This window comes from Myiozetetes cayanensis, unplaced genomic scaffold (genome assembly GCF_022539395.1).
Source record: "Myiozetetes cayanensis isolate MyiCay16 unplaced genomic scaffold, myiCay2020 scf19, whole genome shotgun sequence".
NCBI classification, from domain to species: domain Eukaryota; kingdom Metazoa; phylum Chordata; class Aves; order Passeriformes; family Tyrannidae; genus Myiozetetes; species Myiozetetes cayanensis.
Window position 1 is genome coordinate 3,181,818 of NW_026087400.1, and position 25,073 is coordinate 3,206,890.

General features: G+C 55.8%; 2 protein-coding genes and 1 long non-coding RNA gene across 4 annotated transcripts; 2 read left to right on the forward strand and 1 right to left on the reverse strand.

Moving 5' to 3' along the window:
- Positions 1-4,630: 4,630 nt before the first annotated feature.
- Positions 4,631-6,541, forward strand: PDRG1 (p53 and DNA damage regulated 1). The gene is made up of 5 exons (XM_050313709.1): positions 4,631-4,789; positions 4,900-4,975; positions 5,084-5,158; positions 5,814-5,894; positions 6,191-6,541. The coding sequence occupies exons 1-5, from the start codon at positions 4,706-4,708 to the stop codon at positions 6,271-6,273; spliced, it is 399 nt and encodes a 132-aa protein (XP_050169666.1). The 5' UTR covers positions 4,631-4,705; the 3' UTR covers positions 6,274-6,541.
- Positions 6,542-6,630: 89 nt separating this feature from the next.
- LOC126639149 (uncharacterized) lies at positions 6,631-17,108 on the reverse strand. Of its 2 annotated transcripts, none has more exons than XR_007628760.1 (4): positions 16,968-17,104; positions 13,254-13,316; positions 10,080-10,320; positions 6,631-6,824 (listed from the first exon to the last, which is right to left on the reverse strand). It is a non-coding gene; the product is annotated as an uncharacterized LOC126639149 (long non-coding RNA). The 2 variants fall into 2 exon arrangements; XR_007628761.1 differs by lacking the exon at positions 6,631-6,824 and adding an exon at positions 8,126-9,954 and having other exon boundaries at positions 16,968-17,108.
- An 18-nt stretch (positions 17,109-17,126) lies between these two features.
- On the forward strand, positions 17,127-24,250 carry DUSP15 (dual specificity phosphatase 15). The gene is made up of 7 exons (XM_050313708.1): positions 17,127-17,423; positions 18,977-19,010; positions 20,922-21,004; positions 21,445-21,494; positions 22,123-22,197; positions 22,659-22,830; positions 23,000-24,250. Exons 1-7 carry the CDS (start codon positions 17,403-17,405, stop codon positions 23,210-23,212), a joined length of 648 nt encoding a protein of 215 aa, XP_050169665.1. The 5' UTR covers positions 17,127-17,402; the 3' UTR covers positions 23,213-24,250.
- Positions 24,251-25,073: the final 823 nt, after the last annotated feature.

The following is a 25,073-nucleotide window of genomic DNA, read 5'->3' on the forward strand; positions in this document are numbered from 1 at the left end:
GTTGTCGAGGAAAGGGAGGAAAGGAGGGAGCGGGAGAGACTTCCGGAGGGATGGAGCCCGCCCTGGCAGCGCCGCCGCCTGCCGGCCTCGCCCCGCGCCCGCCGCCAGACACCAGCCCCTCGGCCGGCGCCGGGAGGCCTGCGGCAGGTCCCGCCGCCTCCCCGCCGGAAGGGCGGCCGCCCCGCCGCCGGCGCCGCGAGGTCCCGGGTAGAGCGCTCGGTGCCGGTGGGCGCCGCCCCGCGCTGGGAAGGGCGACCGGCCCCTCCCCCGAGCGGCACCGACCCGCCCGGGGCCCCGCCGGGAAGAGCCGCGCCGACCCGCCGAGCACCGCGCGGTGCCAGCGGGGACCCCCCTGCACCCCACCCCGCAGCCGGTGGGACCGCCCGGGGCAGCGGCCGCGCTGTCAGACCACCCCCTCCCCGGCCCAGCGAGGGTCGCAGCTCCCCGAGCAGCTGCTGAGCGACCCCGGGCTCCCCCGGTCACCGAGGCTCAGCCCAGGCAAGACCCTGCCCGTGGGACCAGCCCCGCCTAAGGTGGGATGATCCTCCCAAGGTCTCGGTGGGTGGAGGGGTGGGTTCCTCTGCTCCCCCCGGGGCTGGGGCAGGGCCACAGACCACCAGGGTTGTGCCTGAGGCGGGGGAGTCCCAGCAGGCTGTACATGAGCCCTGCTTTGGAGGGAGAGGCATAAAATCATGGAATGGTTTGGTTTGGAAGGGACCTCAGAGCGCATCTCATTCCAACCGCCTGCCATGGGCAGGGTCACCTTTCACTGGACCACGTTGCTCAGAGAAGGTGTATCCCCTTTGAAAAGACCAGAGATGGGGTTTGGTAGCAGGCTTTTGTTGTTCCTGAAATGAAACTCCTGAAAGAGCTACACATGTTATTCCCCAGCCTTGGGGACACCCCTGAGGGTGGAGTGCCGAGGTCTGGGTGGACCCAGGGCACTGGGGTTTGGGTGCATCAGTGCTCCAATGCTGCCCCACCCCTTGGCTCTGCCCCGTCTCTCTCCCCCCTGCTGCCCATCGGGGTTTGGACACAACGTGTCTGGCAGAGCGAGGGGCTGTACCCCCTAGGACATGTGCTCGCTCGAGGAGCAGCACTGTGCCGGCATCCCTGGCACTGCTGGAGGGAAAGGGCTTTCTCTCCTTTGTGGTGGGTCTCCAGGGAAGGTGACTGCATGCAGGCAGCTGGCTCCTGAAGGCAGCTCCAGCCCCCAGCCCATGGGGACGGGCTCTGGCTTTCTGAGGCTCAGCCCCCGAGGTTCAGCCCCATTTATCTGCCTGCAGAGGAGCCCCACGCGTGGCTGGAGCCTGGCCCACAGTCAGCGCGCCCCGGCACACAGCGAGGGGAGTCATGTTTGATCTGGGGAAACACAGCCGGCTTCCAAATTCTGCCTTGCAGGGCAGCAAGGGGGATCAGCACAAAGAGGGGTGTGGTGAGTCCGGGCTCCTGGGGCACATTCCAGTGTGGTGAAGGTGTTACTCAGCACAAGGGAGCAGCCTCGGCAAGGCTCTCCCTGTGCTGCATGTATTACCATGGGTAATGTGACTGAAACACCTCACCTTGAGATGCTCCTGACAGATCCCCTCCACAAATGCCTGCCTGGGGGAGGGGATGCTCCCAGCATCCCAGAACCTGAAGAAAGGAGCTTGTCATCAGCTACCAGGCAGGGCAGGGCCCCTTCCAAGGAAGGGATCTGCTGGCCAGAGCCCCTGCTAATGCCTGGCCACCCCCCAGACCTCTTTGGGATCAGTCCTTGGGGACTCTCTGTCTTGGCTGGGTGATGGAGCAGAGCCCATGTTGCTGTGATGGTGGCACAGTGCCAGGGAAAGGGGATCTGGAAAACAGGGAGAGACAGACCCACCTTTCTTCCCTGAACCTGAAACACCCCCTCTGAAACAGCAGTTAAAGATCCACAGCCTGAAAACATGGAGACTGTGGTTTGAAGTCTGATTTATCTTAACAACAGGCCCCAGCAGCCACATGAAAAGAGAAGAGAGGAAAAAAAAACCCTATAAACATCCCTGAAGCTTCCTGTGCAGCTGCCAGCAGGCAGGGAGGGTTTCTGGCTGCATACAGAAAAGGGCTGCAAGGAAGAAAAAGGAACATGATGAAACCAAACCTGCTCTTTCCACAAAACACACTGGAGAGCAAAGCAGCCCCCAGCAGTGGACGAGTGGCCGCTCCCTCTGACTGCCCAGTTCCCAGGGGAACTGGTCCAAATGGACCTCTGGTCCCGGTCTGAGTCCAGCTTCCAAGCAGAAGGTCTGCCCCTGGCGCTGGCTCCAGGAGGAGAAATCCATAATGATTGGTGGCTGTCTCAGGGCTTGGCTGGGGAGAGGCCACAGCACACAGCACCAGCCACTGCTTGCTGCCCTGGGAATGTTTTCCAAACGTCCGTGGCTCTGTGATCCCTCAGCTGCAGCTTCCCCCATGCCTGTGCTGACCTGTGCCCCACCTTTCCAGGGGAGAGCAGGCCCTACCCCTCCCTGCAGCTCAGCATTCCCAGAAAAACCCTACCTTCATTGCACTGCCATTGGCAACCCCAGAGTCACTGTGATTCCTTTTGCTTCTGCCAGGACAGTCGGCCTGTTCCCACACCCATTCCCACCTCCATCTCATCCCATTCCCATCCCCATCCCGTCCCTCATGCCCAGACTCAGAAACCTCTCCTTCATCCCATTGTTCTGGGCAGTACGAGGGCTGCTGGGGAGGTGGTGGGAGAAGGTCTGCAGCTGCTGAAGGGGGAAGCCACCACCCAGCCAGGCTACACTCCCCAAGCACCACATCCAGCTCCCAACCCTGCAGCCAGACCCCAGTCTCGAGAGGCTGTGTCCATGTGAGTGCAGCAGGACATGCAGATGGGCTTTCACTGCCCATGGAGCCTTTTGTCACCTGCCTGGAAACCGTGTCCCCTGGGAGGTGAATGTAGCTCCACCTCCAGTTAGGATCCCAGCACATGTCGTGGGAATCAGGAGCTCTTCTCTTGATCCCATCAAAGCAACAGGGATCAAGTGCTGCCGTCACAGCCGGCAGGAAGCTGAAGCCAATTGCTCCATGGTGGATGCTGTGGGGTGAGCCTGCAGGAAAGGAGCAAACCCACATCTTGCATCCTGCATCCCACGTACCTGTCCCATGTCCTGCATCCCACTCTGCAACTTGCCCCCCTGCCCTGTCCTGCTGGGACTCCATGGGAGCCAGCCCTGAGAGGGTGGATGGAAGAAACTGGTCCCCGATCCAGCCCGCAGATCTCCTGCCAGCTGCCCCTACCGACAAAGGAGCATTTCCCAGCATTGGCATCCACCCCAATCCCATTGCATTTTCTGATTGATGTCAGGATTGATGTGAGTGTGGATCACTCCCAGCCCGTGGTGTCCGTGTGTGCACCAGCTCCCGCCGCTGCCCTGAAGCCGCCGTACTTCAGCCAACACTGCCATAGGCGGAGGAGATCTCAGTTTACTGGAGCAAATGACCTTATGGGATTAGGGCCAGTAATCTTCCGATCTGGGTAATCTCCCTTAAGGGATTATTTGCCCACAGAAGTGTGGTGACCACCGGCCAGCCACTGCCTCGCTCCCTCCATCCCTGTCCCCTGCGCTCCCATCCCTGGCAGCCTGGAGGGGTCACATCACTGGGGTCACGACACACCCCTCGGGGAGCTCCTTGTCACAGGAGCCAGGGCCCCCAGCACTGGGGCTTCTCCTTTCTGCCAGCCTGTGCTCACTGCCTCAGGCAGGTCACTGGGGCTCCCTGCCATCAAAGCACCGATCTGGGACAGACCAGAGGGCCCTCCACCATCACCAGGGAAGCAGCAGCTGAGTGGGTGACAGAGGTGACTGCTTGGAGACAGGGCTGCATTTTGAAACCCAAGATGCTATTCCAGGGCTTTGTCCAGAGCAGGGACACAGCACATGAAGACCAGTGTCCCCTGTTACCCACCAGCCATGGGTGGGTTCCTGGAGCCCCTCTCCCACCACAGAGCTCACCCCGTGAAGGTCTGCTGGTCCTTGCCGTCAGTGCTGGATTTCCTTGCATCTCCCACACCCCATTACTCCAGCTCCTCTTGCTCAGGGATGGGTGTGGCATAAAGAATGGGACAACAAAAAACATTTTGAGGGGTAACATGTTTCCCTTCGCTCAGGTAGGGTCATTCAGGGCAGCAGATGGATGCAGGGCATTCCCAAGACTGGTCCCTGCCCAGCACAAACTGGGGGGCACTGGGGCTGGCTGAGGGTGAGGCAAGCTGCTGGGACCACAGCCATCTGTACTCCCTGGGGGTGGCAGGTCCTGGATGCTGAGCTCCGGATGAGCCACCAGCTGCACTAGAGGAAACCTGAGCTCACCACCCCACGCTCTGAGCGCCCTTTATGGCAATCTAGGGGGAAAAGAGGACAGAGAGGCCACCTGATGCTCTAAGGGCCCAGCTGCCAACAGCGGCACCGCGCTGGGAAGCGGCGGCGGGGAAGAGGAGGCAGACGGCGGTGCTGGGGGAGAGGGGAGGGCTGTGACAAGTCATAAATAATTCACTCGCGGGGGGACCGGGCAGGTCCCCGAGCCCCGCGGCGCTCCCGCCGGCGGCCGCCAGGGGGCGCGCTCCCCGGCCCCTCCCGCCGCGGAACCCTCCGGCGCGGCGGCGGCTGCGGCCGGACCCGACCGGCGGCGGACCCGGCGCGGCCCCGGTGGCGGCCCCGGTGGCGGCCCGGCCATGGCCCGCGACCCCGCCTTCGTGCTGCGCTACCTGGCCGAGGTGGAGGAGCTGGCCGAGGACGTGCTGGCGGCGCGGCAGCAGGTACGGCCTGGCCCCGGCCTCCCCTGCCCCGCCCCGCCCGCCGCCGGTAGCCCCGAGCTCCGGCCGCTCCTGCCCCTCTCTCTCTCTCTCTCTCCGTTCTCCCGCTGCAGATCGTGGACCTGGACGTGAAGCGGAACCGCAGCCGCGAGGCGCTGCGGGCGCTGCAGAAGGACCCGGAGCCCGAGGGTGAGGCCGGGCTGGCGGTGCCCGCCGTGCCCCCCGCGTGTCCGGGACAGGCTCCGCTGCCGGCCCATCCCGCTCCCGGTCCCATTCCCTCTGCTCCTCTCCCCACAGACAAGGCCATGGTTTGCTTCGGGAGCATGTTCATCGAGCTGCCGAAGGCGAAGACCCGGGAGATGCTGCGGCAGGGTGAGGCAGCCCCTAGAAAAGTCATAAGGTCATAGAATGGGTTGGGTTGGAAGGGACCTTCAAGATTCAACTCTTTCCAACCACTGTCATGGGCAGGGGCACCTTCCCCTAGCCCAGGTTGCTCCAAGCCCTGTCCAACCTGGCCTTGGACACTTCCAGGGATGGGGCAGCCACAGCTTCTCTGGGCAACCTGTGCCAGGGCCTCCCTACCTACAGTAATTAATTGTTTCCTAATATCTAATCTTAATCTACTCCCTCTCAGTTTGAACCCTTGTCCTGTCGCTCCATGCTCTTGTAAATAGTCTTGCCCCATCTTTCCTGGAAGTTCCCTTCAGGTGCTGGAAGGCTGCAGTCAGGTCACCCCAGAGCCTTTTCCAGGCTGAACAGTCCCAGTTCTCTCGGCCTTTCCTCACAGGGGAGGTGCTCCTGAAAAATGAACAGGGTTCTCTCCAGGGACGGGCTTTGAGGTGGGCAATCACAGGCCGATCTGGCTGTGCTGTGCCCTGGGAAGCACATCCAGCACGAAGCTGCCCACGGGTGTTGAGGGCAGAGTGGGATCCCCAGGGTGGGCTCCTGCACTCAGTGTCCCGTGGGAGGTTGATCTTCCACCCCAGAGCCCACTGCAGCCCTTCTCACTCCCGCTCTCTCATCCCAGACCAGGAGGAGCTGGATGAGGAGATAAACAAGCTCCGGAAAGATCTGCGTGTGAAGGTCAACCGCCTCTACGAGGCTCAAGGTAAATGCTCCCGCTCTGGACCCTTCTCAGGGCCTGACACACGTGTCAGGAAGGGCCAGAAATTCCCCAGCTCTGTGTGTTCCTGCAGCTGCTTGCCCACTGGCTTTGCAGTTCCCTCCCTGCCCCAGCAGCCTCGTCCAGCTCCATGAGGAGCCATCACCCACCAGCACCTTAAACAACCCCCCACTTCAGCTCTTAGGGCTGTCCCTGCCCTCCCTGCAGCCCCACTTGAGTTTAACGTGAACTGCTTTGCTTCTTTTCTGACAAAATCCTGTTTTTTGTGTGCGTTCTCCCAGGTAAACCTGAGCTGAAGGGGTTTAACCTGAATCCCATGTCTGCCGAGGAGATGAAGCTCATCAACCGCATCCTGGAGGGCTGAGGTGGCCGTGCCATTGTCACAGCACGTGTTTGAACTGCAAGCCAGCGGGCTCACACTGCAAAAGCCACAGCCCTCAGGGTTTGCAGGACATTGGAGGGCCCTGGGAAGCATTTGGCTCCTCAGCTACAACACTGCAGTTTCCTTGGATCACAGACACTTCCCTGCTCCGTGCTGGAACTCGGGTGCCAGAGCCGTGCTGGACACAGCACAGGGCAGATGCCCGTGGCTGGGGTGGAGGTGGGATCATTAAAATCAGAGCAGTGGGGCATTCCTGACTCCCATGTGTATGTTCCTTGTTGGGGGTTCATGGGAGCGCTTCTGGGGTTTGGCTTCGGAGCGGCTTCATTGTCACGCCGGGAACAGGAGTAGGAGGGATTGGGAATCCACCACATGCCTGAAGCACAGCAGAGGAGTTGAGTCGTGCACGCCCCGTGGCATTCAAACAAAGCAAAGTTGTAAATCTGAGGCACGTCAGGAATCTCTCTGAGATGTGGAGGGAGGGGCAGGAGGAGGCAGCATCCTTTTAGTCTTGCTTGGGGAAACATATTCCTCTGTTGGAAGGCAAGAGACAACAGAAACGAGGCTTTCAGGACTAGATGAAGGGATAAAACTGCATAGGTGTATTTTAAAAAGCAGCCTCAGGAGGGCTGAGCAGGTTTGTCTTGTGGTAAAAGGACAATTGATGTAACCAGTAATAGTTCTTCAAAGGTTTTTAAATTTACTACACTCCCTGCTCTGGTCTGAATGGGCTTCTCCTAGTACAGTTCTCTTAATTGCATAAGAAGATTTTTGAAAATTAATCACAGAGTTGGACTACAGTGAGTTTGATTTTTTCTGTCTGCAAGGACGTATCTGGGTCCAGCCAAGCCTTTTAGTTTTTGAACTTCTGTAAAGATATTCCTAGAATTTAAGAATTTAAACATGGCTGTTGTCCTTCTTTCTCCAGCTCTGGAAGTGGCTCTCCTGTTCTGTCAAACCTTGCTCGGGTGACAGGGCTGGGCCTGGTCCTTTGCTCTCCTCCCTTCTGCACAGCTGTGACAACTTCAAACATGGCACCACCATTTCCTGGGCTCCCTGACCACCTTCCAGCTTAGCAGGGTCCTCTCCTGCCCTGGCCAGTTCCACACACACTTCAGATTACGCAGAGTTCCAAAAAATACCCCGTTTCAGACCCCTTTTAACCTAAGAACCCAACCACCATTGCCTGGTCTTTTCCACACCTAAATGTGCCTCTGTCCACTTCAGGCTTACGTTTCAGATGCACAGAACTAAAAATAACGCAGACTTACTACCTGGACTGCCTTGCCTGTGGGTTTTTCAGAAGATTGCCTGTCTCCTGGGAGCAAGAGCCAGCTCACAGTGCCACATCCCCAGTGTCAGAGCCGCTCTTACATAACCCCTGTGGTGCAGCCAGTCCGTGGCTCCGTAACGTGATGGTGAGGTTATTTTTACAGTCTCATGGCAACAGGTTTTCTGCTCTGACATGTTTCCATAGTAGTAGCAGGAGGAGGATCAAGTGCCTGCCTGCCCTAAAAGCTTTGTTTTGCTGTGCAGAATGTGTTTAGCCCCTTTGTTTTCTTGCAGGGAACAGAACTGAGTTCTGCAGTGCAGAGGGCTGGCTGAGCAGCCAAGCATCCCTGTGTCAGCTAAAATGCCTCCTTCAAGCCCACTGCAGCTTCCAAACTGGGAAACCCTCAGAAACAAGGCAGGCAGTGGTGTCTGGAGGGAAGTGGGAACTACTGCTGCCCGACACGAGGGGAGAGTGAACTTTGTCCCTGCTGGTCTCTCCCACCCCAAGCTTGGGATCAGCACGACACTTCGTGCTGAGCAGGGAGATTCCCGAAAAGCTGCTTCAGTTGTCTCTTCCTGGCATCACAGCAGCCTGCCAGGAAAATGTTAACAGGGGAGTTCCACATCACCTGCCTCTTCCTGCCTGTAGAGGGGAGGTGATGTTTCACTTTCAGGTGATGCTGCCCTCGTGTTTTGTTAGTCAGACACCACAGCCAGAGACGATTGTGGGCACACTGAGATGTGCATGTCGAAAGGTTACAATGAGGTTACAGTGCCTGTCAGCACAGACAAACCAAGTACTACTTCCCAACAGTAAAATACACAACCAGCTTCAGGTAAGTGCCCAATTAACAGTCACCACAGCCACTGCAGGGTGTTTTCTTCTTTGAAAGCACTTGCTCCTTTTGGTCTCTTAATCCCCTAAGGGCTCACACTTCTCTTGTTGTCCAGCAGAGCTGTGTGCTCTCCTGCTGGCCTGCAGACAGCTTCAGGACTGAGCAGGGCACCTGCCAGCACTGGGTGAGTTCTGCACCGAAATATGTGTTTGCCATGATGCTCTCATTCACCAGAGCACCCAGATCTCCCCCTCTGCTGACAGGCCTGTCATTCCAGATCAGGTCAAAGCCTCCAACATGCTCCTCCTCCCAGGTCAGCCCACAACAAACCCACGGACTGAAGTACCTGAGCAAGGACAATTCCCCGTCTGCACACAGGAATCAGCTCCCAGCCAGCCACACAGCTGAAGAGCTGAAAGCACTGGACATCTCTCTGCTATTAATATCTGGGGTTTGCACAGTTGTAAAGTCAATCACAAAACGCTGTCAGACCAGCTGCTGGGAACAGAGAGCTCCAGCAGTGGCACGAGTGGGAGGCACAGTGCACAGGGACCTCTGACAGAGAGCTCTTGTGCAAGTCCCAGCTCTGACACGGGCTCCAGCCCCTTGGCATCCCCATACTGCCTTGTTTTCCCACTCTGAAGGGCAGGATGCTTCTTTACTTTTCTCTGCTTCTGGATATTCATCATTGAATCACCGTAAAGGTTAGACGGTTACGATCAGTTGCCAAGAGGGTCGTGGAACCAGACCATCCATCCCAAACGTTCTAATAAAACTCCACAGAAAGTGATAAACATCTTCACCTCCCTGCTCTTCCTGTCTACAAAACAAAGTGTGTCTTTGAAAAGATGACACTGGAGTTCAGTCTTCCTGGTTACTGGCAGGAGGGAAGGTAAAGCATTTACCTCCAGAAACCATCAGAGATTACAACAGTAAGTTAGGGGGAAACAGGTCATTTTGCCAGTGGCTCATTAAGAGAAATGCCTGCCCAAAATCATCACCCTGCTAGCAGGCAGGAATGAGTGTGAAGCAATAGGAAATCCAACCCTAAATCTCTTTCCCATGTTCCGAGCCAAAGAACATTCTGAGCTTATTGCAAAGTTTCTATTCCTGTTCTTGATGGTATTAAAGACAAAAAAAAAAAATCCCTTTGGCTTCTAGAAAGAAAAGTGAAAACCAAAGTCATGCTGAAGCAGTAAATGCTGGGAAGGATTCACAGAATGAGCATTAACCCTTTTTAATTGCAGATGTTGGTGTCTGCAGGGAGCAGGTTCCCAGCAGAGTGTTCACATCTCTCTGAGAGCCCAGCAGCACTGCGATGACATCAAGGACTTTCACTCCAATTAATTTCTTTCCTAACCAACTGAGGTTACTCCAGCTCTTTACCTGCAGGCTGCCTAAGCAGTAATTTTGTTTGAGGTTGTGAATGGAGTAGATTGTGCATGTTAGAGTTATCCCTGACCAAAGCTGAGCTGTATTTATTTGCTCATTCGAAATAAAGCTGTCCCCAGTGGCACCATGTGAAATATTGGGCTGAAGCTGACAGGACATAGAGCTGTAACAGATAACACCAGTGACCATGTCTTGTTAGAGGGAAGAGTTAAAAAAAGAAATTATAGAGACAACATTTCATAAGAGAGCAACATCAACCTAAATCACATCTAAGGGAAATTGCCTTACCCACGGTACTGCTTGCACTTTACATGATTAAGGCTGAAAGAATAATAATCCTAATTTTGCTTGTCATTTCTGTAGTAGTATTTGCTGTTTCTGTTCCTCTCAGCTCCTGTAATGACAAGGCAGTTGCACTCTTGGGTTCCTGCTGTTGCAATGCTTGGGTTGCGTACGTAGCAAGATAAAATTCTGAGAATTTCAGCTGAACTTTCAGGATAAATACTTTTCACTTAGTCAGGGAGAAAACCTGTATTTAAAAAAAAAAAAAAAAGTCAAATTTTGTTTTCAAGGGGTTTTTCTTGTTTTGTCACTTGGGGGTTGAGCTTTGTCTGAGCGGCTCCATCACCCACCTGCAGCCCTGAGACATCCAAGCAATTATACACAGCTATTCCCAGCAGATGACCACACATTTAGTCCATGTGATTTGTTTTCAACCACAGCCTCCACAGCCCAGTAAGAATTCTGAGTAAAAGGCCAGAGACCACAAGGTTGGGGCCACCAAGCCCATATGCCACCTAAACTCTCCAGGCTTGCCTGCTTGTACAGCTGCAGGAGAAAACAGTCCCCAAGTCCCCATCAGAAGTTCCCCAGCAGCACTCAACATCCTCTCTGCTCTCAAGGTGCTGGAAAGACTCTCCTTTCCCTGCTGACAAGAGGGATTCATAGAAGGGAGCAGCCCATAAAATGGGGAGTTCAAGACCATCCTCTAACACTGATTTCCATCTCAGATTCACGAGGAATCTGACATGCTATTTAATATTTCCCCCTCTCTCTTCCTCTCAGCTGTCACCTCTTGAGAGGCAGCTTCACAGTGACAGCTGTGTGCAGCAGTGCCAGCCTTGCTGCACCTCTGAGGTCTCAGAGACGAAGGGCTAAGCTGTGTCTGCCTCTCAGAAGTGCACTAACCAGAAAGTTGTTGGGTTTAAAGTCAAAAAGATCCACCCCATAGATGCACATTAAAGCAGAACACTGGCCCGGCCTCACTCCCAATGCTGCTACCAAGGAAATCACGTGGATGGGTGTCAGGAGAGGAGGCAGCACAGTTAAGTGGCTGCAGCACACGTGGCAGCTGGCAGGGTGAGGTCACCTTGCCTGCACCTGCCAGAGATCCCAACAGCAGGCAGCAGGGATAGCCTGCAGGCAGCATGTACCCCTCACCTGCCCGAAGTCAGTCAGGTGCAGCCTTTTGTGCTGCCACCTTTGTGACTGGAACATCTGGGATGAAGCAGAGACAAGGATCCAAGACAAGCAGACACTGCTCAGGCAAACACACAATTCTCACTCCAACAGTTCTTGTGTGCCTCAGCACCAACTAATTATTTTCCCTGTCTGTTCCTAACTTTTTTGGCCCTGTCTTCAGACACCTGAGCTGAAATCCAACACTCCATTATGCCATCTGACCAAAAATTGCAGAAAAAACCCTAAAAATCAGAAGTAATCAAGAGGGGTAACTAGAAAAGGAAAGAGCATTTTCCTGAGCTAGTACTGCACCTCATGGTGAGGTACTGGCACAGGTTGCCCAGGGAAGCTGTGAATGCCCCAAATGCCCCGTTGTGATAAACCAAACTTTGCTTACATAAATTAGTTGAGCCCTTTGATCTATTGTTTCCCTGATAACCTGGGACTGATGTCTTCAACGAAGTGTTTCCAGACAAAGGAAAAGGCCGATAAGAAGCAGATCCTTCGGAGGTGGGGTAATGTTTGTTTTCATGCCCATTTCCTCATCTGACAAGGCAAGCTGCATCTTGCAGTGTAAAATTCCCCTGCCAGAGGGTGTATCGAGGCATTTCCCCCCTAGGACTGAACTTATATAACCTGTGGAAATCCTTGTCACGTGAGCCCCCACTCCCAACAGGTCACGAGTGTGACCATCACTCATGGACATCAAAATTGCAATGATCAAGTCATCACTGGATCCACGGGTGGTGAAATCTTTCCTCTTCACTATCTACTCTTTCCTCAGTGTACCTTGCTCCTAAGGCAGCCTGCTGCACCCCCACTCTGTAAAGGCTTTTGATCATTCAGAGCCAGCATGAACTCTGCTGAACCTCCACAGAGAGGAGTGATGGATTTTCCTGTCTCCTCAGCCATCAAATTGAGGTGGCATACCTTTTGGGAAGATGTGTTAATCAAATGAAAGCTATCAAACTCAGTACAGCAGCAAGTGTGACACATCGGAAATCAAATAGTTCTCCCCCAGTGAATCACCCTGTCCTTACGTTCTGTGAACCCGAGGAAGAAGAAAGGCTGCCAAAATCCAACCACTAACAACAAAACCAGGAGTGACATTTCAGCTTTGTCCCGAGCTGATTTGTCAAACTGACGTTTCCAGTGATCTGGTGACACCAGTTTTCCAATGAAAAAGGACTGGGGAGAGACAGGATGACAACAGCAGCGACGGGACAGCCGAGTCCTGCAGGGGTTTGCAGGAGCTGGAAGTGACAAGGTTCATCTGATGGATCTAATACTGTACAATCCTTCTCTTACCCTTCTGTATGGCACAGACAGGCAGGATACAGCCATCACCTCTGCTATTCTGAGTAAATCCTGCACTAGAAAAGCAAGCAAATCCACCTCAGTACAACCAGGCCTTCAGAGGAATGTACTGGGAGAAGAGGAAACTGGGCATTAAGTGAAGGAAATCCATTATTGGTATAATAGCCAAATAATATTTGCACTTACAGCTGTCGCTAGAACATAAACTCTCATGTCAAACTTTCAACCTATGAAGTGGAGAGAAATCTTAGAATCACAGAAAATCCTGAGTTGAAAAGGACCTACAAGAATTAAAGTCCAGCTCTTAGTGCTGTGCAGGACCACCCCAAGAATGTATAGTATAAATATATTATAAAATATATGTATATTATGTATAAAATATATTTATATTACATATATCAATGTAGACTATACCCCAGTTTCTGCCTGGTGTTTGATGTACCTGAGACTGAAAGTTTATATATAAATATGAAGTGTAAGAAGTAGATCCCAGAGGAAGTATCCATTTTAGAAAATCCACTGTAAAAGCCTTTGTTGTTGCCCTGGGGAGTGGTGAAGGAATATTGCAGGACAAGGGCACAGGAGAACAGACCAAGCCACTGGCAGAAGGAGAGGATGAAATAAAAGCAAAAAGAACAAAATGCCCTTTGGATATTCCTGAAGAAGACACAGACTCATTCTCACCTTCTTCAATCAATTATATCCTTCAGTCTTCAGGAACATTTCCTCACCTTGTGACTTGCCAGCCTACAGATGGAAGAGCAGAGTTAGTGGCGTGAACATTAGCAATTCCTGCGGTTTCTCAGAACTTCAGTGCAGAAGCCCTGCATAACCTGATTCATCCGCTGTTTGTGTGCAAGCACGTTTATTTAAGTTTATGGGGGCAGGGGAATCCAACAAAAAAAAGCTCAGATTTGTGTTTGGAGGATTCCTGGAGGAAAGGCAGCCTATGGGGAAGTCCCACAGCACCGAATAAACAAACTCTGTCACGCGCTTCCAGAAATACACGTAACGCAACATATGTTGTTGGGAATTTTAAGTCCCATTTTCAATTTGTGTATGTTATAGAAGAACTTAATTAAACAGGAAAGTCAAGAAAGATATCGGGGAACTATGGCAAACAAGAGCAGAAAAATCCCAAAGATAGCCTTGACCGCACGTGGTAGAACAGAGGGTGAGGAGTGGCCCGGATAAGGCACCCAAGGAGCACAGCTCTCCAGGAACACCTTCCAAAGCAGGTCCTGCTCCCTGCAGCCCCAGGATGCAACACTGGGCATGTCCTGACCTACTACTGCCTCTGAGGGTGGGAGTGGGCAACTCGGGACATCACAGCACCAGAAGGAGTTTATTTTTACTTGCCTGCGAGTTTTGAGGTCAGCCACGAACTGTTTATGTTGTTGGTATAATTTCAGTAATCACAGGCTTTTCATATATCCTTGTTTACTGTGTTCTGGTTATTTACCGTGTTAATTGAGGTTGTGGGGCATAACATCAGCTTAATATGAGGGTTTTGTTGCCAATTAACACATTCCCATTTGTAGAGTTGGATAATCACTAGCTGCTATCCTCCCGGCTGTAATTCACATGTTAGTTTGCATAATTACCTCCCAGTCACTTCTCACGAGGGTAAGACAAATCCTCCTGTCCCAGCCTCCTCACCAGACCTGCTGCACAAAGCACAGGGACTGCTCACTCGCAGGGCTCACGGATGGGTGTGTTTTTAATCAGGCACTGTGGCACAACACTCAGGACATTAAAGGGCTGAAGCCTCCAGCAGAGGCAAGGCATTTCTCAGTGTTGCTTTGTACTGCCGGTATTTCTAAAGGAAGCACAATTTTTCCTTAATCCCCAGGTCACTGGCTGAAGTGGAACGTGGTGTGTTCAGCACAGCTCCAAGCAGCTGCAGGTTTGGGGGGACAAACGTGATTCAGAGCACAAGGCTGCCCTTCATGTCTCTAACTGCAGAGCTCATTCCAACCAAATCTACCCCAGCCTGTACTCCAGGCTGCTAATGGATGTCCCATCCCTGGAAGTGTCCGAGGCCAGGTTGGATGGGGCTTGGAGCAACCTGATGTAGTGGAAGGTGTCCCTGCCCATGGCAGGGGGGTGGAATGAGATGGTTTTAAAGGTCCCTTCCAACCCAAACCCTTCTGGAGTTCTCTGATATGAGTCTTCTGTAATCTCTTCACATTCTCAGGGTGGAATTCCACTCAGTAAGCTTACAGCAGACTTACACTGGCTGACATCTAATACAGTGGGATTTCCCTAAAACCAAGCGAATGTTTTCATAGCTCCGTCTTTAGGGGCTGCCCTAATGCTCATTAACCAGAAGCCAAATTAACCACCTGCCCTGCACATCGCCCCCCACACACACCTTCTTGCACACCTGCAGCAGAACTGAAAGATTCCAGAGCGTGAACTCGGCCAGAACCCCACAGCCAGAACCCCTGGGAGCACACACTGTTCCTTCACACCGAGCTCTGCACTTTATACCTTCACCACTGAGTTAACTTTGGCTCTGTAAATAAACTGAGATGACTTTCCGCTGCTGAAATAAAGTGTTACACAAGAAGCAGTGTTTTGGTGGTGCATGTTGACCAGGAACCCGGCCAGGAGCACTGCTGCTCCATGGCACCTTGCTTTGCCCAATTCTTCCTGCGGGTTTCCTGCATATTTTCCTCTCCCTCCACAGAACGAAGGCATCCATTCATCTCTCACTTTCCTTGGGAAAGCACACACTCACCAGCTTCATAACCCAAGTGGTGCCAGGGCTCTTGCAAAATTCTTCCACAAACAAGTAGTACTCTGAAGGCATTTTGAGGGTCTTCAGAATAAAGGCACATTTTCCTGCCTCAGGCTTTCCTGCTTCCCTTTCTAACTAACTGCTTCCAAAACCTCTTCAGATCTTTTTTGAAGCAGCTGTTCTGACTCAGCTGGGTAGAAAGAGAAATATAAGATTCAGCACAACAAATGCTCCCACAGTCTGACTCACTTTAATTACCCTCGAGAAGTTTCTGGGGACCAACTGCACCACATACTCTGAGGGGAAAAATAAATAGGGATATCATTGAGAGCTGCTTTTTCTTCATGAAGGAGGAGGCTCAATTTCGATTTTCTGTCTCTCTGCACGGACACGGGGAGCTAGAACAGAGCAGGTCTTACAATCCATGTTCTACTATTCCTACCGTAGCTTTTCCATGCAGCTAGCACCTGCCTCTCCAGGGCAGGCAGTTGCCCACAGGAACCCTGCAGCAGCTCAGCCCCACCACTCCTGAACCACCACAGGTGTCAGTCTGGCATTACAAACCACCCTCAGACTCCATTCACAGAGTCAGAGATGCTTTGGCTTGGAAGGGACCTTAAAGACCATCCCCTTCCAACCCCCTGCCATGGGCAGGGGCACCTTCCACTAGCCCAGGTTGCTCAAATGCCATGGCTGGTGCAGGGAAGGGCTCCTGGTGGGATCACATCCTGCTCAGCTGCCGTGCTGCACGGACACAACACCCAGGACAGGACAGGGAGCCAGCCAGGGGAGTTTTAGGTTGGACATTAGGAGGATGTCAGAAAAGGTGATCAGACATTGGAATGGGCTGCCCACAGAGGTGGTGGAGCCACCGTCCTTGGAGGCGTTTAAGGAAAGACTGGACATGGCACCCAGTGCCATGGTCCAGCTGACGTGATGGTGTTTGGCCACAGGTTGGACTCGACGATGCCAGAAGCCTTTTCCAACCTAATTAATACCGTGATCCTCTGTTACGTGATCCATCTAAACCTGCCCGTAGCTATCAAGGATACTCCCCGTATGAGGTGGGAAGCCCGGGCTTTGAGGCTGTGCTGCACGGGGAGCGGCTGGGCCTTAACACGCTGCCCGGGGGATGTGCAGGAGCAGGGACACAGCGCCGGGAGCCCACCGGGTCTGGCTGCGACCCCCGACCCCGCTCCCGTCCCCATTCCTGACCCCGCTCCCGACCCCCCTCCCGTCCCCATGGCAACCGCGCCGCCGTGCGCCAGGGGGCGCGCGCGGCACCCGAACCCCGACACCGCCCCCCCAAAAATCGGCCCGAGGTCCCCCCGGCTCTGCCCCGACCCCCCCGGGGCACCCTCGGCCCGACCCTCCCTGAGCTCTGCCCGCGGCTGGGCACGGGCAGCGGGAACCCCTCACCCCTAGCCCCCGCTGGCGCGGCCCGCCCCGCTGCCCTGCAAAGTCGCCGGGACTGTCACGCAGGCGAGGCAGGGACTCTGCTGCACCTGCCTGCAGGTGGGCACGGGCGGGGTGGGCAGGGGTGGGCACGGAGCAGGCAGGATAAGGGTGGGTATGGCGCGGGCAGGGGTGGGCACGGCGCGGGCAGGGCAGGGGTGGGCGCGCTGCCGGGCGCTTCGCCGCGCGGCCGCACAGACCTTCCTTGATGGAGCAGGACAAAGGTTTTGTTCTTCTCCCAACAGTGCAGCCTTGTGCGGCCGCGGGCAGCGGCGACAGGCAGCAGCCAGCGCGGCCCCGTGCTCCCACGCCACGGCGCAGGGGGGGAGTTTCTCCTCCTTTGTCTGCTCCCGGCCAGGCAGCTGCCGGTACGCGGCAGCGCCGGAGCAGCCGGGGAAGGGCCTCGGCAGGATCCGTGGAGCACGGCGGCCGCGGTCCCCTCCGCCCCGGCACAGCCACCGGCCCGGCCCCGCCGCGCTGGCAACGAGCAGCGACCCCGGAGGACCCGAGCTCTTCATGACGGAAACCCGACCAGGGAGCGGGGACGGCAGCCGCGCCCGGGGACGGGGAGGACGGCAGCACTGGGGACAAGGACACTCGCGCCCCGTCCCCTCCCCCGGCGCCCGCGGTCGGCCATGGGGAACGGCATGAGCCAGGTAACGGGGGGCGCGGAGAAGGCTGCTCCGCAGTCCGGACGGGGCCGGAGGTGGGAGACCCTCACCTGGCGCCTGCCCCTGCCGTGCCAAGCGGCGTTTCACCTCCCGGTATGGGATCCGGCACAGAGCTCGGCTCTCAGGCAGCTTGTGTACCTGCCAGCAGAGCGGGTAAAACCGGAGGAGAAACACAACGGGACACTGCGCCAGGGCCCGTCCCGACAGCTGCTTAGGGGGTGTGGAGGGCAGGGGTCACAGCGAGCCCCTTCGAGGGAGGGAGGGAACCTTTCCCAACATCTTTAACCCCAAGGAACCAGCTCCAAGCACACACCGGGAGCCCTGTGAGACCCCGATCCTGGTGGTCCCACACCCCCTGCTTGGTGGGGCCAGGCAGTGCATGGAACTCAGCATCACTACTAGGCAGAGGGGGTGGGCGCTGTTTTATTCATGTGCTGCCCCGTTTTCTCCTGCAAGGAGCGGGTCAGCAGGGTGCTGGGGACAGGCACGTGCTGTTTATTCACGGTTCAGTGCCCTGCCCTTGGGAGCTGCCCTTGCTAACTGGCTCTCTCCCACCGGTTCCTCTCAGTGCCGCAGCTGCGAGTTAAAGGCACCCCGTCGGTAGAAAATGGATCTAAAATCTTAGGAATCATTAAAAAAATCCAAACCTCTTTAAGATGTTCAACCGAGAGAAACATTTCCTGATGGGAGAAGTGAGACCAGTGTGAGCCCAGCTGTGCTGGTGGAAATCACCTCCCCTTGCCCTGGGCACCAAACATTGCTGCAGGGAGAAGCTGGGGGAGAACCGGCGGGATACAGGATTGAACAGCCCTTCACTGCCCGGGCTGTGAGTGAGGGAGAATATAAAATAGCTCCGTGTCACAAGGGTTGCAAGGTGTCCTGCTTCTGCATCTGCAATGCTGTTAATAGAGGCCTTGTCAAGTAATTATCTTTTCATTATGAGAAGTGGAATTTCCCAGGGGAAAATGAGCTGAAGGCACGGTGTCCAGAGCAATCTGTGCCTGGGCTGTGAGAAATGGGCTCCCTGCAGTGCAGAGTGAGGGGAACAGAGCTTGGGGCAGGGAGGGGGACAGCCAAATGCCCCCCAAGCATCTCTGTGCCTGTTGCTTTCCTATCTCTCAGGCAGCAGGACTTACACAGGTCATGGGTATAGTCCAAGGCTGTACAGAGGTGTATGCAACTTGCTGAGCTCAGGTAATAAACCCCAACGGTGGATTTATTGATGATAAACAAGAGGAGCAATAAAAAAACTCCATGTCTGACTGCCAGCACCCATTAGGTGCAGCATCAGATGGCTGCAGGTGCCAGGGCTACATCCAGCCCCGGGTCCTGGACGCCAGGGCAGCATCAGCCCTGGGAATACACAGGTCCAGCCTCACCACCACCATTCCTGCCCTGGGGCTGGTGATGGTCACCTCAAATGCCAGGACTTTGGCCCCTCTAGCCAAGGTTGCTGCTTCCCACAGGGGGTCCCAGCATGCTGGGTACCTCAGCACAAGGTCACTGCTCACACTGCCACTTCCCCTTGTGTTCCACAGATCCTTCCCGGCCTCTACCTTGGGAACTTTGTCGGTAAGCGGAACCCAGATGCTGCAGAGATGTCCTCCAGCTGGGGAGTGGGGCTTGCTTGAGTTGATGTCTCCCTGCCTGCAAACTCTGCCTGACACCCTGCCTGCTCCCACTGCCTGCTCCCACTGCCCTGCCATCACCCACCACCCGCTCTGCTCTGCCACCTGGTTTGGGCTGGCAGCAGTGGAGTGGAGGCACGGTGGGGAATGCAAGGCAGAGACCCTCTGCCTTTGTATGGTTACCTGATTTAAAGGCTGCCCTGAGCTCTTCGGACACACAGGGTGAAGGGGCCAAGGTGGGGGGAAAGGGATCCTGTGCTGGGAGCGGAGGAGCTGGTGGTGTCACACCAGTGCGAGGAAGCAGGACTGGGGCACCTTGGGGTGATGCTCCCCCGTTTTGCAGCTATAGGAGGTGGGAGGGGGCTGCCCACCCTCAGGAGGGAATTTCTCCCAGAGGCAGAGTCACCCCTTCTCCCACCAAGTCACTATTCTAAGGGGTTGGCATTACCAGGGAACAATTCATGACCAAGGCTTGGCATCTGCCATGAAAAAACAGCATTTGTTAGTACTCCCACCTCCCTCGTGGGTCCTTTGGCAGCTTGATTCCTGCAGTAAGCTCTGGGAAGGTTTAAAACCACTGGTGTGAATTGCTAAGGAAATGTCACCGGAATGGCAGCCCTGTGCTCCCTGCACCCCATGGAGCACCTCAGGGTGGGCTGGGGTTGGCTGTGGCTTGCTGGGAGCAGAGGGACAAGGGCACCCAGCTCCCAGGTCCATCACGGGGGTTCCTGTGAGCAGCTCTGCTGTGGGGTCTTGGCCTGATGCCACCTGAGCATCGCTCTGCCAAGCAAGCCAGGGTGACAACAAGATTCCAGGCCTGCAACATTAAGCTCAAAGAGATGTTTTCTCTAGCTGGAAGCTTTTTCAGCCCCTGTAAGCTTTGATTCCACTGTCTACTTGCTGTCACTGCCTGCCGAGGGAGATCGGAAGGTGGTGGGTGCTCTGTGAGTCCCCACAAGGGTCCCCACGTCCCTCCCCACATGCACAGCACAGCTCCCCCACGGAGTGTCTCCCTCGAGACTCACTCCTATTAAAATTCACGTCATGCCATCAGCTCATCGCGGTCTGGATTCCCGAGCCAAGGTTTTACACCACGTGAAGTTAAAAACCCCAAAGGAATGAGATGGGGAAATGTTCCTCCTCCTCCTGTCCGGCCACTCCTGCAGCATCCACTGGTCATGGCATGAAAGGGAGACATTTGGAAGTTGCCCAGGAAGAGGAACATGCTCTCCTCCCAGCACAGTAACTGTTGTGCTGCACCAGAGACCAGGATTCACAGCCAGGGTGCTGAAGGGTTAACATGAGGCAGGGCATATTCCCCCCAGAAAGCTGAGGACACCCCATTCCTGTCCTTATGGCTGCAGAGAGGACGCACCAGAGCACTGCTCATGTGTTTTCTACAGAAAACCAAGAGTTGATGTGAATTCCTGCAGCTCCACTTCCATAGTTCACAAGATAAAGCAGATCCCTCAGGCTGCAGCAAGTCCCAGCGCCGGGTGTGTCTGCCCAGGGAGGTGCAGGCAGGGCTCGAGTCTCCTCCCAAACTGGGGACAAGTACAGGCAGGAGGGACACTGCCACAGAGAGTGTTTCTCTGCAGGTGTGAATGCTTCCCCCAAAACATGCAGCAAGGGCAAGTGCCTTTACAGGGAGAGGTCTGTGGTTTGAGATCATGGGGTTTGCATTCCACATTTCCACGTTTGCCCATGTCGGCGCTGCTGCTCGTGGGGGTGGGATGCAGTTGATGTGCTGGAGAAAGGCTCTGAGTGTTGCCTGGCTGCAGGAGCATGGTGGGTGCACTGTGGGAAGAGAAGGGTAAGAAGTGAATACACGTTGATATCTAATTTTATCCTTTAGATGCCAAAGACCTGGAGCAGCTGAGCCGGAACAAGATCACCCACATCGTTTCGATCCATGAATCCCCCCAGCCCTTGCTGAAGGTAGGATCCTGCACCCGATACCATCATGTAGATCCCTGCAGCTCCTTCCATGCTGCATCTTCCTTCCCCCTCTGAGCATCCCACAGCACGTACACCTCTCCCTGGTCACTGCTCCCAGAGGAGCCGGATAGCCCTCCTGGCATGGGAAACTGGCTTGTGACTGTAACCCGGCCTTGAACACTGACAGGAAACAATTTCCAGCTTTCCAGCCTCATCTTGTTTCCCATCCCCTCCCACGAGTTGCTGGTGTCCCCCTGCCCTCCCCTTCACCCAAGGGAGAGTGTGGCCCCATCCCCACCTAGGGGGATGCTGTGCGGGGGGAGTGAAACTCCACAGGCAGCTCTGGGTGAGGAGCAAAGGTCCTGCCAGCCCAGCTGTGAGCACATATGACACCCTGACTACAGTGCCTGAGCTTTTCCTCCTCCTATTGTGTCTTCCAGGATATTACCTACCTCCGCATCCCCCTGCCTGACACCCCTGAGGCCAACATGTGAGTACCCTGAGGAGGCCAGGGAATGCTCGAGGGCTGGGGTCTGCAGGGCAACCAGGGGTGAGGGCTCACAGCACCCCAAGCCCTTGAGGTGCTGCCTCCAGCTCCTCAAGCACAGCCACCCACAGGCTAAAGGTGTGATGCTACAGTGCTGGGGACCACCCCTGAACCCCAACAGCATCCCAGTTCAGTGACCACTGTGCATGGCTCCAGGCCCTGGGGTGAGGCAAGGGGCAGCCCCTCTGCAGCACCCATGGGCAGGAGCAGTGAGCATCCTCCCAGGAGCTGCCTGGAGAAGGGAGAACAGGTAAAGGGTGAGGAGCCAGCCAAGAGTGCTGGAGTAGCTGAAGGTGTGAGCAGCCAACATCCCACTGCCCCAGCACAGAGTCACACGAGTCACAGGGCAGCCCCATCTGTCCCCAGCACAGCATCCCCTGCCATCCCCAGCATGGCATGAGCTGGCAGATCCACCTTCCCTTGGGAATCAACAGCACTGAGATGCTCAGGTCTCAGCAGTGGCTGGCAGAGCCCCTCGGGCAACTCAAACACGCAGAGCTATTCTGCCTGTGGCCAAGAATCCTGTTCCACCCCTGAACTTCTTATTCTGTCTGGTTTATTTTTCCTGCAGCAAGAGGCACTTCAAGGAATGCATCAGTTTTATCCACCAGTGTCGCTTGCATGGAGGGAACTGCCTCGTCCACTGGTAATGCTTCTTCCCCCGTGCCTTCTGCCCTGTCCCCCCAGCTCAGCAGAGATCCAGCCCCTCACTTTGGCTGCAGACCCCTGATCAAAGCCAGCCTCTGCCAGAGGGCTCCGTGCCCACAGATCCACCCAGGATCCACCCTTGGCTGCAGCTTGTGACTCAAATCCGGCGGGATCCAGGCAGTCCTGGAGCCAGGGCAGCTTCTTGCTGCAGCTGAGCGTGTGGGATGAGCGGGGTTTGGGGCAGGCAGCCAGGCAGCAGCCACTGCTCCCATTCCCTGGGGAGGAATGGGTATTTATAGGCACTGATGGCCAGGACCTTGGAAGGGCTCAGACCTCCAGGAGAGCGAGTCCTTGGAAAAGAGGAACTGCTACAGCTGAGGCACAGGGGTGGAGGAAGAGGCGAGCGTGTGTGTTCGGGGTGCACCACCACCCAAGCCCATCTGCACTTTCTCTTGCCAGCCTCGCTGGCATCTCCCGCAGCACCACCGTGGTCGTTGCGTACGTCATGGTCGTCACGGAGCTGAGCTGCCAGGAGGTGCTGGATGCCATCCGAACCATCCGGCCCGTCGCCAACCCCAACCCTGGCTTCAGGCAGCAGCTGTCTGAGTTCGGCGGCAGCGCAGCCCGCAAGGTGGGACCAGCCTCTGCCACCTGTGCTCTGCTCTGCTGAGCCTGCCACGGGTCTCAGAGCAAGGACAGGTCCTGAGGGCACTCAGGTTTCTTCCCCACTCCCTTTTCCAGCAGGCTTGGACCTGCCCTTGGAAACTGGCAGCTTATTTTGCTTCTCGCTCCTTCCCCAGGTCCGCAGGCACCTGAAGCAGAGGTATGGGACATCCCCTTTCAATGATGAGGAAGAAATAAAGGCCTTGCTGCCAGCAGGGAGAGAAGGAACATCCAGGACAGAGGGAGCTCAGCAAGGACTGGTCCCACGAGCCAGAGACATCAGAAGCACGAGTCCCTTCCTGCTGCGGGTGAAGAGGACGTTCTCCTGCATCCCGGCTTGTCTGAAGTGACCCCAGCCAAGGGAGAGCAGCGGGAATCACCCAACAGCCTGGGAGAGATGAAGGACAAAACACAGTGGGATGCGGAGCACTGGGCAGGGACCTGCACCAAGCCCATCTCCTTCTTCTCTTCTGGGCTGGGAGCATGCCACCCTCTGTGTGGGTGGGATTCATGGGCACTGCCGGACTTTGCAGCACACGCTGGGCTCATCCTCTTCGCATCTGGCATGCTGGGGACGCGGGTCTCTGCCCCCAGGTCACTGCAGGCTCCTGCACAACACAGAGGGGGTTTCTCCTGCCACGGGCCAGCACCCAGGTGTTGCCAGCAGCAGCTTTAGCACTTGGGTACCCACTGCACAGGCCTCAGGGTGCACAGGGTGCAGGAGAGCTGGCGCTCCCCTCAGAGCATTTTTCCCACCAGCAGCACAAGCTCCCAGCATCCAGGTGGCTGTGGAGCAGGGACACACCAGTGTGTCAGCAGGTAATGCCACCACGCTGCCTCCTAGGTGAGGGTCCGGCTCCAACCTGGCCAAGCACAAGCCCTGAGCAAGCACTGTAGCTTTAGGAATCCATTGCGCCCCATTCCTGCCCGTCCCAGGGCACAATCTGCAACAGGTGGGAACCAAGCGTTTAACCTGGCCAGACCTCACTAGAGCCTTAAGCCATTTTGCTTAAAGACTTTCTATGTCCCCGAGTAATAAACATCCCTTCTCTGCCGTCTGACTCCCCTGTGGTTGGCTGGGTTGGAACAGGGATGCTGAGGAGGAAGGTCCTGGTGTGGGGTCCCCCTCTCCTCCTCTCAGCTCCTGCTATTCCAATTCCCTCGCTTCCAGGCCAGGGCTCTCTGGCACCCTTTGTCCCCCCAGCACCTGCACCCCAGGACCACACACCTGGGATGGACGTGTGCCTCATGCACAGCTGCACCTTCCCATTGCTGGGACATGCTATGCCAAGGTGCTTACACCCAGGGATTCCCCTGTTCCCGCTGTAAGCCACACAGGGCCCCTCCAGCCCAGCTCAGCAGCACAGTAAAATGTATTTATTTTGGCAGATCTGGTTTGCACAACTTGGAAAGCCCCGGGCGAGGGCAGGGTTAGCTATGAGTTAATGTTTGACTTCTTTTTGAAGCTCATTTCTGCGTGAAAAGTTTAACGGTTAAGCAGCTTCACCTTCCCTGCGCAGGGAGCAGCACAGTGGGGAATCCGGTGTGGAATCCGGCTCCTGATCCTCCTCGCTGATGCCTGGGTAATTAGATCCCCCGGGGTCCCGCGTCACCGCGCGGCTGTCACAGCACATGAAATCCCCGGCCGATAAAGCTTATCCCGGCGGAGCTGGGGCTGGCAAAGGAGCCGGCGGCTGCGATTATCTCCCGGCCTTGAATGTAATCTCTGCAAGCCACTGAGAGACTGTGCAATGACCCCTTGCCATTGCTCCGCTTCCCAAGGCAGAAAGGGGACGTGTGGATCCTCTGTCCGTCAGACCCAGGCCCTTTTCCCGGAACGTGGCCCCCCCGGCACGCCCAGGAGAGAGAGGTGCAGGGGCTGCCTGGGCTTTGCTCTGCATCAGAGGGGCCCCGGACAGTCTCAGTAAGGAGAGAAAACCCCTGCCTGCGTGGCTGGGTCATACACCCGCTGTGGCCCCATGTGCCCTCTGTGCCACGTGGCCATGTCCCATCCCCACGTCCTTTTGGAAAGCCCGCGACTGGGCGCTCTGCCGCTGATTATTCATTTGAGGCTTTGCAGCCCCAGCAGCTCTCAGGAGCCGCGTTTCTCCTCCCTGCGAGAGGTGAATTTCTCTGACTCAGAGCTGGAGGGGCTGCGAAAGGTGGCCGGGGGGGCTGCAGCAGGGCAGGGGAGCTGGGTTTCCCTGCACA

Bases quoted from the DNA above. Each gene is read 5' to 3' on its own strand.
- DUSP15 (XM_050313708.1), top strand. From the start codon at position 17,403: ATGGGGAACGGCATGAGCCAG. The intron at 17,424-18,976 runs GTAACGGGGGGC...TGTGTTCCACAG, and splicing joins TGGGGAACGGCATGAGCCAG to ATCCTTCCCGGCCTCTACCT. The intron at 21,495-22,122 runs GTGAGTACCCTG...TTTTTCCTGCAG, and splicing joins GACACCCCTGAGGCCAACAT to CAAGAGGCACTTCAAGGAAT.
- PDRG1 (XM_050313709.1), top strand. From the start codon at position 4,706: ATGGCCCGCGACCCCGCCTTCGTGCTGCGCTACCTGGCCGAGGTGGAG. The intron at 4,790-4,899 runs GTACGGCCTGGC...CTCCCGCTGCAG, and splicing joins TGCTGGCGGCGCGGCAGCAG to ATCGTGGACCTGGACGTGAA. The intron at 5,159-5,813 runs GTGAGGCAGCCC...CTCTCATCCCAG, and splicing joins CCGGGAGATGCTGCGGCAGG to ACCAGGAGGAGCTGGATGAG.